A 12256-nucleotide genomic window follows, 5' to 3' on the forward strand; every position below is an offset into this window, starting at 1 on the left:
TCATGAAATATCAAATTGAAGAGCTGAAGGAACCTCAGAGGTCATTTAGTTTAATATGTACCTTAGCCAGAATCTCCTGTATAACATAAGAGGACAACAATCCCGATCTGGTTTTCCTCAAAGAACCTATTGAGGTCTCTAACCTATCACATAATCTTTTAATGTTGGGAAACTCACACTGTCTGTAGAAGATGAAAAGTGGGCAAAGGAAATTGGGGAAGAGGCAGGGAGGATAGAGAAACTTTTTCACCAACTAGGATGAAACCAGAAGCCTGGAATTTGTGACTTAAATCACTCTCATGTAGTCCTAGGATTAAGCCAATAATGCCAGAATAACCTGAAATATGACAAAGTTACAAGCTTTGAAAAGGAACAGAAAAGGCCTATAATATGGAGATATTACAGAACTTTTATATGAATCTGTGACATTTGTGGGAAATAATTTTTATATCTACCATTAATACTGATAGAATAACTGTTTAATTTTCATCTACTTCACATCTTTCAGCTAGAAGCAGAAATTTTTATAGTACCTCAGGCCTTGTCCAATAAAAATATAAAATTAAAATTAAAAAATAATATGGCCAATTTATATTCCTATTATGTCTCACCAAATGTTATGACCTCAAAGAGATTATAATCTAGTTTGGAAGAAAGGATGTACATTCGACTAGATTACTAACAGCATAAGTCAACTTTTCTCAAATAATAGACAATAAATGCTGTAAGTGTTCAGGAAACTGGGGACTGAAATAGAGAGAAGGCTTCATTGAGGATATGAGAATTTAATTGGAATTTGTAAAATAGTGTTCCACAGCTATTTCTACAATAAATTGTGACATTTATTGTAATTAACATTGTCTTTTTTCTTTCTCTTTTACCTTCTGTAATTTGTTCTGTCACTCAGTTTTCTCCCATTCCCCTCCCTAATCTTTTCTCTTTTTTTTTCTATACTCTCTCCCCTCCAATTCCTTTCCTTTTTCTCTTTCCTTACTTTGTATCCCCTTAAGCATGTGTCCACAATACATGAATGAAGTACCATGCATTCTTTGGGTTTTTAATATTTGCAAATTTAAACTAATTTTTTCTTCTCATTCTGAATTCTTAAAGATAAGTGAAAGATGGTGTATCTTTTAAAAATAAATGTGTATGATTGTACTATATAACCCTATATTAGATTGTTTGCTGTCTCAGGGGGGAGAGGAGGGAAGGGAAGAGAAAAATGTGGAAATCAAGAATGAATGTTGAAAATTATCTTTACATGTAATTGGGGAAAAATAAAATCTATTAAGTGAAAAATTTAAAATACATTTGTAACAGTTAACTGGAAATAGTGTCTAGTTTCTAGTAAACTACCAGGAGTCTGGCACGTCCACAAAGATGCCTTCGCACACATGCAACTGAATTGAGTTGGGGATTTTTGTAATCTTCAATGTACTTCCCCTTAAGCCAGTCCCTCTCAAAATAAAGAGTTTTCCACAAAAGGCATAAAATCATATAGTCTTATTCAGTTTACCAAAATAATTGGGCTCACTTGGGGCAGCTAGTTGGCACAGTGAATAAAAGCACTGACACTGGCTTCAGGAGGACCTGAATTCAAATCTGGCTTCAGACACCTGACACTTGACAGCTGTGTGACCCCTGGACAAGTCACTTAACTTTCATTGCCCTGAAAAAAAAAATAATAATTGGGTTCAGTAGCAATTAAAATTGTAAGAAATTTATAGTTCCTCAACATTCTGGTTCTTTTAAATTTATCTATGTAATTTTCAAAAAATGTTTCACATTTAATAAAATATAAAATTTGAAATCCATACAAAACAAAAAATTTTAATATATCAGTTATTTCATATATACTTCAACAAGTAAAAGAATAGAAAAATTCTAAGACAAAAAGTCCTGAAACATCTATCTAATGCCATGATTGTAATCTGGAGAAGTTGTTTCCTTACTTCCACCTATAGATAAATCATTGTTCTGCATTTCACTAAATGGATTCATAGCATTCCCTCCCCTTTTTTTCTAGAAAGGAATCCTAGTAGGCAAGGAGTCAGTAAAAGAGAGAAAATGAACACAGAATAAGGGAGGAATAAAGAACAGTATCAAATGCTGCCACGTAAAAAATATGCCACTCGATTTGACAATTAGGCAGTTTTGATAGACTTTCAGAGAATTCTCTGTGGAGTGGTGGATGTATTGAAGTGTTAGGAAGGAAATTTAGGAAATGGAAGTATTAGAAATTGACAAGTTTTCATTTAAAATGAAAGAGAAGAAGAAATACTGCAGGGTATCTGAAAAGTAGAGAGGAACAAATGGGAGATTTGATAGATCAATCAATCATCTGATCAACCAGCCTCTAATTAAGCACCTACTGTGTATCAGCACTACTCATATCTGTAGTGATAGCAAATCCAAACAATGAAATAATTTCTACCCTCAAGAACTTGTATGATTGTCAAGAACTGAAAGCATTTGTGGAAGTGGATGAGAAAGGAAGCAAAGGATAAATTAGAGATACCTGATTTAAAAAAAGAGAGAGAGAATTCTTGAAGCAAGGTTCTGATGAAGTAGAAAAGAAATGAATGAAGCAGCAAAGTTTCTTGAATGTCCTGAAGGAAAAAATAATAATAGAATAAATATGCTAAGGACTTATGTATAAAGGAGGATGAGTCAAGACAGATTATAAACCAGTGGCCATAATCTTTGCAGTAAAGAAGGAGGGAGAGGGGCAGCTAGATGGCACAGTGGATAGAGCACCGTTGCTGGGGTCAGGAGTACCTGAGTTCAAATCCGGCCTCAGACACTTAACACTTACTAGCTGTGTGACCCTGGGCAAGCCACTTAACCCCAATTGCCTCACTAAAAAAAAAAAAAAAAAGGAGGGAGGGCAGTCATCTGATATTGTATAGAATGGGGATATGTGTGGACATGAGGGGAAAAGGCTTGGGAGAATCAGTATATGGGATGAAATAGAAAAATGTTAAAAGTAGGATAAATATTTATTGGCCCTTATTTTTGTAAGGGCTCAGCTAAAATCATAATGCTATAAATTTGTAAAAATGAAATCCGCTTGATTTTTTTCAGCTAGCTCATCTGTTCAGAAACAGAGAGTGGAGAAATTTGAAGGTTTGAGGTTATAGTGGAAGAAAAATTATCAGGCCAGGAATGGCAGAAACTAGGCAAGGAGCAAAGATGCAAGCATAATGACTAGTGAAATATTAAATGGTGTCAACACCAAATCAATACTGAAAATAGAGGCAAGTATAACATGCATTTATTGGGTTTGTTATAGTGCAAGTTACTTTGATGTGTGAGTTAGACTAGATGGTTGCTGAATTGCTTCCAACTGTTACATTTTGTGATTCTGTGATGTTTTTGTAAATGAACTGGGGTAAAAGGGGGTCAAGAAATCAGATATAGTATAGCCTAGAGGTTTACCATGTGTGAGAGACAAGGGGAGATAATGGAAAGGAGGTTAATTTCAGTATATATATATCTGTTATATTTCAGTATATATATATATATGTATATATATGTGTGTATGTATATATATATATATATATATATATATATATCTGTTAGTGGGGTTTCAGCACTTCAGCAAGGGACAGTGTCCAGCCACTTATAGCTGAGGTGTTATTTCAATATTGTGTATTTCTGATATTGTGGAAGTATAGAGGTATTTCTGGAGGAAGATGAATATATGTCACCTGTAATAGTTAAAAAATGGTTACCATTGTGGAACTTTGTAGTAGTTTCAGTGGCTTCCCTGAATTCAATCTCATTCTTTTTGACCTTCCAGAATTTAACATTGTTCATCCCTCTAGTCTCATAGATCTATTCCCTTCCTCCAATTTCTTCTCTGTCTCTTTCATTGGTTCACTTTTCTTCTTTTCAACCCTTTCAAGTGGATGTTTCCAAAGGTTCGGGAAAAGTAGGGTTGTATTGCCATGATTTACAGGATTCTTCTTTTGATGTAGGCATACCTATGTGACTAGAAAGTGATTAGGGTAATGGTGTGCATTTTTGCCTTCTTACTGGACATTTCCGATGTCACAGATATATCTGGTGACTCCATTTTACCTCAGAATTAGTCTTCCAATATTAAAAAAATTTTTGATGACATCTCCCTGAAATACCTTAGGACTGTTCTTCTTATTTAGAATCCCTCTGATATTCTTCCCTCAAAATGCATTGTTTTGAAAATGATGGCCATTATAATTATCTTCAGATAATGGGATTTCAAAACTCAGGAACTTGGAAGAGGTAATTCTAAGGCATAGGTACTAGGAGAAATAACTGAATTTGTAGAGATATTATTTCTACTTTCTTATATGGGCATTTTCTTTGCTAAGAGGAGAAAATATATTTTGCATGAATTTCAGAGAAAAAATTCCTGAAAAAACACATTTCTGAGAGAGATGTTAAATAATGTGTCCTTATATAGTTTATGTGTTGTTCTTTTGTTTTTCACTCCTTCAAAAGGACAAAGACAGTGGATAGAGTACTAGCCTTGGACTGAGAACAAAGCAAGTAATGCCCTGTCTTTAGCACAAACTAAGTAACATTGTACAAACCACTTAACTTCTCAGTGCCTGGAGGCTGACTTGCTGATTTCCATTTCTATAACAGGAATTCTTTTATGAATGAAAGCTTATCTGCTTTGGTGGCAGTAGAATGAGATCTGCAATAAGTATCCAGAGCTCTAGTCCTTTTGCCACCACTTACTAGCTGCATGACCCTGAGCAAAATGCTCAAGGCAAAGCTCTTTTAACCTCAGTTTATTCATTTGTAAATTTTAGAGCTCAAACTCTAGTCATCTAGGGTCCCTTCCAGATTTGACTTTCTGTGAATCTATAAATAATACTAAAGAAGCCTTCTCTCTCTTTTTTTTTCCAGTAAAATTACTAAACTATAGGCCAGGAGAATGAAATGGATGAGTATATCTTAAGTATAGGAAAGCATTTGACAAAGTTTTTTATGAGATCCTTGTGGATCAGGTGAAGAGAAATGTTGCCTCAGCAATATTGCTGGCAAGTAGTTTAATTGCTGAACAGCTGTACCCAAAGTGTGTTAAGTAATGAATGAATGAATATTAAAGGCACTCTATCATGACAAACAATAGATCTCTGTCTTTGGCCCTGTCCATTTTAAAAACATTTTACCACCAGCTTAGATAAAGGCATGCATAATAAATGTTTATGTTACATACATCTTGAATAGTTATGATATTGAATTATATAAGCAATAAGACGGTGCAGTGGATAAAGTGCTGAGTTTAAAGTCAGGAAATGAGTTCAAATCCTGGTGCAGATATTTCCCATCTGTGTGACCCTGGAGAAGCAACTTAGCTTCTCTCACCCTCAATTTCCTCATATATAAAGTAAGGGTTGCACTTATTGGCCTCAAATTTCTCTTTCTAATTTCTGTTCTAACTCTATGATCCTATGAATCTTACATTAAGTGAAGTAATAGCAATAGAACAGCTAGTTGCCCTTGATTTGTCTATTTCACTAGGTCCATGTGGATTACAACTCAAGATATTGAACAAACCATCAGATGTGAGTGGTAAGCCAGTTAATTCTCTTTGAATGATCAGAGAGAATGGGAGAGATGATATAGGATTAGAGATGGAAAATTTCCTGATTTTCAAGACATTGAATAGAGTCTATAAACTATATGCCAGTGAATTTCTCCCTAATTCCTTACAAAATTCTATGAATGTATTATTAAAGAAATGGTTAGGGAACATCTGAAAAGGAAGCAATTATCACTTCTCAGTATTATCTTCATTGAGAAAGAATTATGTTATTTCAACCTTATTTCCTCTTTTGACAGATTTATTAGACTGCTGTATCAAGAAAATCCCACATATGTAGGTTATAATGATTTCAACAAAGCATTTGGTAGCTTTATGCTGTTCAGGTTTACAATATGGAGAAATATGTGAAAGACAAATAATATAATTTGATGGATCAGGACAGGTTAGAATATTGGGCCAACTCTAAAAAGAAGAAATGCGATGTAGTTAATTATAATAAATTATAAAAATTCTTACTTAGAGTAAGAATAATGTGGAAGACAAAAATATTATGAGTTTAGTTTCCATTAAAGTACACATAATGTCTAAAGCTAGAGAGGTAATAGGTCTGTTTGTATTGTCTTATTTATACTAGATCTGATGCATTATGTTCAGTTCTGGGTGGTACATTTGAGGAAGGACATGGATAAAACTGAAATTTACAGAAATGAGGAATGAGCATCAAATGAAGGCCCTCAAGATCATGCCCGTATCAGTAGTAGGAACTGGGATAATTTTCTATAAAGAGAAAACTTATGGAAGCTATGATAGCTGACTTCAAATAGTTTAGGAAATTTCTTATGGAAGAGGTATTAAATTTCTTTGATTTGGGCCTAAACGATAGTCCTAAGAATAATTAAATGTTGAAAAGAAGTTTATTTAAAGCTTTACCAGGAAAAAAAAAACAAACAAAAAACAAAACACTTCTTTTGGTCCATCTAAAAGTGAAATGGGTTGCGTTATCAGCTGAGTCTAAAATCAAAGGCCTCACTGGAGATCTTCAATCAAGGAATGAAAGACTTGTTTGACAGTTTTTTTGTTTTTTTTTTGGTGAGGCAATTGGAGTTAAGTGACTTGCCCAGGGTCACACAGCTAGTAAGTGTCAAGTGTCTGAGGCCGGATTTGAACTCAGATCCTCCTGATTCCAGGGCAAGTGCTTTATCCATTGCACCATCTAGCTGCCCCTTGTTTGACATTTTGTAGTGGGGATTGTTTCTCCAGTGTGTGTTAAACTAGCCGATTTTTGAGGCCCCTTCCAACTCTGCAATTCTAGTATTCTGTGTTTCCAGATGACAAAGCTCAATAAAATGAAAATTAATGAGGATAAATGCAAGAAGTTCTTTGGTGAGGTTAAAAAATCTTAACAGGATATTGAGAAAACCTATTCTGCTATAATTTCTAAAGTCTTAAGTGTTTTAATTGCTATCTTTCTCAACATGACCCAATGTTATAACATAGCAGCTATGAACACTAATTCCAACTAGGTGGAATTGAAAGGTAAGATTGTCAACCATTTATGTAATCTGTTTGTGAACTTTGTAATATTAAAATAATCCCCATAAAAACCTTACTTCATCTGCCTATCTCAACGTTTACTCATTTCTTCCTCCAATACATATTAACCTAAGGAGTACAGAATAAGGGAGAGACAGCAATTCACTGAGAGGTATTTGTAGGGGGAATGTCCACATGCCCTTTATGAAAAATTTGGTTCATAATAATTTTCATGATCAGCATTAAAGTGCTTATTGCTATCAGTTTTAATTTATTGCCTTAATTTTTGTCATCTTCTTGATGCTTTCTTTTGTTTTCTTTTCTCTAGGACCACCTTCAGCTCCAAGGAATGTGATTTTTAACATCAATGAAACAGCTCTTATTTTGGAGTGGAGTCCACCAAGTGACACAGGAGGAAGGAAGGATCTCACATATAGTGTTATCTGTAAGAAGTGTGGATTAGATGCAAATCAGTGTGAGGTCTGTGGAGGAGGAATCCGCTTCATCCCAAGACATACTGGTCTTACCAATTCCTCTGTGACTGTGGTTGACTTTGTGTCTCATGTGAATTACACCTTTGAAATAGAAGCCATGAATGGTGTTTCTGAGTTGAGTTTTTCTCCAAAGCCATTCACAGCTATCACAGTGACTACAGATCAAGATGGTGAGTGCTATTATTATTACTCTACTCTTTTTAAAGTATGCTGATAACTCATTCTTTGCATATGGAATCATATTCAGAGTGAAACTGATTTTTTGACATTTAAATGAATTGTGATATAGCTGGCTTCAGATCAGTTGCTAAGGCAGCAAATGGGTATGTCAAATCTTATATTATTAAACTACAAATTTCAAAGTCCCAGTCTAACTTTAGCATGTATAGCATACACCACACCACATTATATTGTTATGGCCAATATGATTTTACAACAGTGCTACTAATATTTAACCATAATTAAATCAATTGTAAGATTATAAAACCCCATTATGGCACTATTTGTTTGATCAAACAATGCATAATTTTTAACATTTTCTCTATGTAACTAACTGTGCATTCAGCATAGTTTTGCTGGTATTATTAACAATTTTAGACTAAATTAATGTGTTGGGTACACTGTAGCAACAGACATACAGAAAGACAAATGATTGATGATCGATAGATAGATAGTGATAGATAGACAGAATATATACATACATGCTTGCATACATATATAAACATGCATATGTATAAATATATAGAGATCAAACCTATGTCCTTACAATGGACTCCATTTTACAGATATCTTTCTTTAGAGAGAATCATCAAAGCTTAATATTTAATATTCATTTGTTAAATCAAATGTCTCTTGAGCTGTAAAACAGAAAAGGACTTTCTTACCACAAAGAAACAAAAAAGCAAAGAAAAATTAATTTTGAATAGTAAAATACAATTATATATCACTACAGCTTTAAAACTTTGGGGAAGTGTCCATACACCCCTTACATCTATTTATTACATGTACACATTCTCTTATAAGAAAATTTTATATCATGTTGAATCAATTGACTATAGACTGATTGAATGTTTGCCTTCTTGGAATATATGACTAATATACTGAATATAGTCTAGTAAATATTGATATAAATATTCATTTTAAAGTATCAATGTTTATTTCATTGATCTAAATTTGTTCAATACTTAGTTTAATAAAAATACATATTTTGAAAGAAAATTATTGAAGTTTTCCCAATGACTTCTTAGAGTTTTATAAGGTAAATATATGTGGTAATGACATAGTTTTCTAAAGTAGATAAATGATGTAAATCACATTCTCAGAACCTGTCTATATCACTTTAGAACCTGAAAAATGAATTCCCTTACATTAGTGCATGTTACATAAAACTATGTTATATTTCTAAACTATCTCAATTACATATAATCAACTGTGCTACTTGCCTCCTTCCTTGCTTTTGATAGGTAAATTCATATGGTAAAGGAAACATTAGGGAAACCCCAAAGAGAAATTCCCTTTCCTATTTTCTTTCCTTAGTCTGTATTCTTACCCTCATTTAGTCCTGTAACGATTGGAATGATGCCACCTGCTGGAGATTTACTGTAGGAAAGCTCCACCATGAGGAGAAGGCCGCTGAGGGCAAGGCCATACAGCTTTTCTTTGGAGTCAGCAAGTGACATTTGCTTGTGGGAGGAAGGGGGGGCAAGGCTGACTCTCTCGTTCTTTTGTCAGGACACTGGTGGAAAGTGGAGCTAGAAATGTGCTCTCCCTTTAATAGATAGATGAATCTAGGCCTTTCTCTCTCTCTTTACAAAATTCTTATTCTCCTTAATAAATGCTTAAAAGTCTAACTCTTGCTAAAGCCTATAATTTATTGGTAACCACTCATTAGATATTTTAGACAGACTAGCTAGAATTTTAGCCCCTTACAATCCCTATAGACATTTGCTATATGCATCTCCAAAGTAATACTTACTAGTGTTTTCTGCTGCCTTATGTTATTAATAAGGTATCATCTATTGGCATTTAATCTGAAACTGTTATAAGATTAAAGGACAATCTTATAATGTTAAATATAACCAAATAAAATGGAGATGTAAACAGTAGAGCAATTCTTACTGAAATTCATACAATCATATTCATATAAGCATTTATACATGTGCATATATAGTTATATAAATATCTATATCTATATTGTACATATCTGTGTATGTGTAGAATTTGTATATGTGTGTGTAAATATACATATATACACAGACATGTGTGTGTGTGTGTGTGTGTGTGTGTGTGTGTATCCTGGCCCAAAAGAGAAGTAATTAAATCTACGTTTCTATTTATTTGTAGGACTATAAATAAAGCATCACTTAAAGACAGGGTTTATACTTTACCAAGGAAATTTCAGTGTTTGTTGTTCCCAAGTATGTATGGATATATTCTTAATGTTAATTCCTAGTGCTGGTATTTACTGATGGTTAAGGATCTTTGTACTCCATTTGTATGATATGTGTTAGAACTTTTCTTATTTATGCTTCCCTCTGATATCAACATAAACTGTTAATAAGTTTTATTTAAAGCTATCTCCAACAATTTAAATAAATTTTATATCTTAATTAATTATGAATCTTCATTTAGTGATGGGAAAACAGACTCTAATCTAATTGACATTTAGGAGATTTGAAAGGTTTGAGTTTTCTTTGGGATGGCATTATCTATGTGGAATTAACAAAATGTAGTTAGACTTGCTTTTTGAAATGACTTATTTGATATTGTGGGTATTTGCTTCATACCAATATAGAATTTTAATGCAACCTAGTCCTGCATTGGTAATCCTATGATGCTGTAATTTAGGACAACCTGACAGGACAAACATGTGTCTAGACTGTTTGACTATCCCAAATCATGCTTATATTTCAATACACAAGGCTGGGAAAATAGATTTTAAAGCTGATTTTTCAAAATTTCAGGAATTTATGTGTCTATGTGATGATTTCCTAAGAAATACCATAATAAATAAAAATAAGTTTACATAAGACAAAACAGTAAAAGCATTTTGTATAATATGTGGTGATATGTAAAATGCAAGTAAATGCCATAGTATATAATGTATTAATAATAAAAAGAGTAATAATCACATCAGTAGGAAATAGCCTAATAAAGTTCTCTTTGATGGAGATCAATAACAATTATTTTATAGAACCCTTTTAAATTTTTAGATATAAAAACTAATTTTGAAACAAAAGTATATGTAAAATTGGCTTTAGAAGTATATAAGAAGCGCTGAATACAACTTATACATTGCAGCAAATATTTAAGTATACTTATTTATCTTAGCTTTTATGAGTCTCATAGGGTCTAAGGATCAAGGAAAGACTCTCCACACCAAAATATCTCTTGAAATCTCATGTCCTTATGTATGTAATTTCACCTATTGCTCCATCTTCATGAATGTTCTATCCTTTTTGCCCCTTACTTATAGAAGGCAATTAATAAATTCTAGTTGATGGTTCAGAAAAGAAACAAGAAGCTGGTATTAAGTGTTATATTGAATGTTAAGTGAACTGAAAGGGAAGGTAGTAGGGTAACAAAGATAAACTTCACAAAAGACACTGTTTTGTCTAGGTTCAATTCTGAAGAGCATTCTAACTTTAATGTTAAATTTTGAAAGAAAAAAAAAAGAATTCACATCACCCTATCGTATATATGGGAAAAAATAAAGAAATGAATGAAGAGATGAATAAAAATAACATTGATTACTATATTCCAAGCACTGTGCAAAGTGTCAATCAAACCAATAAAGAAACTTATCCATTTTATGCCCCATGATTCTCTCTATGTCTCATTGGGTCATAAATTCTTTCTTTATCTATAACTCTGATAGGTAAACTATTCCATGCTCCTTCAATTTGCCTCTGGTCTCACCTTTTGTGTCTGAATCATGTGCCTATTTTTACATTATCTTAGTATATGACAGGAGATGTTGGTATACCTAGTTTCTGCCAAACTGTTCTAGTTTTCCCATACATTTCTGTCAATTAATGAGTTCTTGTCACACAGGTCTGGATGTTTGTATTTATCAAACACAAGATTACTATTTCTTGTTGTATATTTTCAACCTAATTTATTTCACTTATCTACCACTCTATTTCTTAGCCAGTACTAGATTTTTTTGATGATTAACACTTTATAATACAGTTTGAGATCTGATACAGCTAGATGATCTGCCTCCACTTTCTTTTTCATTAATTCCCTTAATATTGTTGACCTTCTGTTTTTCCAGATGAATTTTGTTAATATTTTTATAGCTCTGTAAAATAATAATTTTGTAGTTTATTTAATGCATAGATAAGTAACTATATTAATTTAGGTATATTAGTTATTTTTATTACTTTATCTCAGCCTATCCTTAAGCAATTAATATTTTTCCAGTTTCTTAGATCTGACTTTATTTGTATGAAGTGTTTTGTAATTGTCTTCATGTATTTTCTGGGTTTTTCTTGGTAGGTTGACTTCCAAATATTTTATATTGTTTACATTTATTTTAAATGAAATTTCTCTTTATGTATCTTGCTGCTGGACTTTTTGGGTAATATATAAACATTATGATAATTTGCGCAGGTTTTTTTTTTCCTGCAATTGTGCTAAAGCTGTTCATTATTTCAACTAGTTTTTTAATTGTTTCTATGGGATT

The 12256-nt window shown here is 32.8% G+C and overlaps 1 protein-coding gene across 10 annotated transcripts in view; it reads left to right on the forward strand.

The window, feature by feature from the left end:
- Positions 1-12256, forward strand: part of EPHA6 (EPH receptor A6) — a 1203504-nt gene that overhangs the window by 565651 nt on the left and 625597 nt on the right. For 8 of the 10 annotated variants that reach the window (XM_043994222.1, XM_043994223.1, XM_043994227.1 and 5 more), the window contains one exon: positions 7404-7739. In XM_043994222.1, the coding sequence (XP_043850157.1) occupies positions 7404-7739 (336 nt within the window). Of the gene's footprint in view, positions 1-7403; positions 7740-12256 lie in introns of those variants that run through there. The other 2 variants (XM_043994228.1, XM_043994229.1) reach the window with 2 other exon arrangements.

Source organism: Dromiciops gliroides, chromosome 3 (assembly GCF_019393635.1).
Source record: "Dromiciops gliroides isolate mDroGli1 chromosome 3, mDroGli1.pri, whole genome shotgun sequence".
NCBI lineage: Eukaryota > Metazoa > Chordata > Mammalia > Microbiotheria > Microbiotheriidae > Dromiciops > Dromiciops gliroides.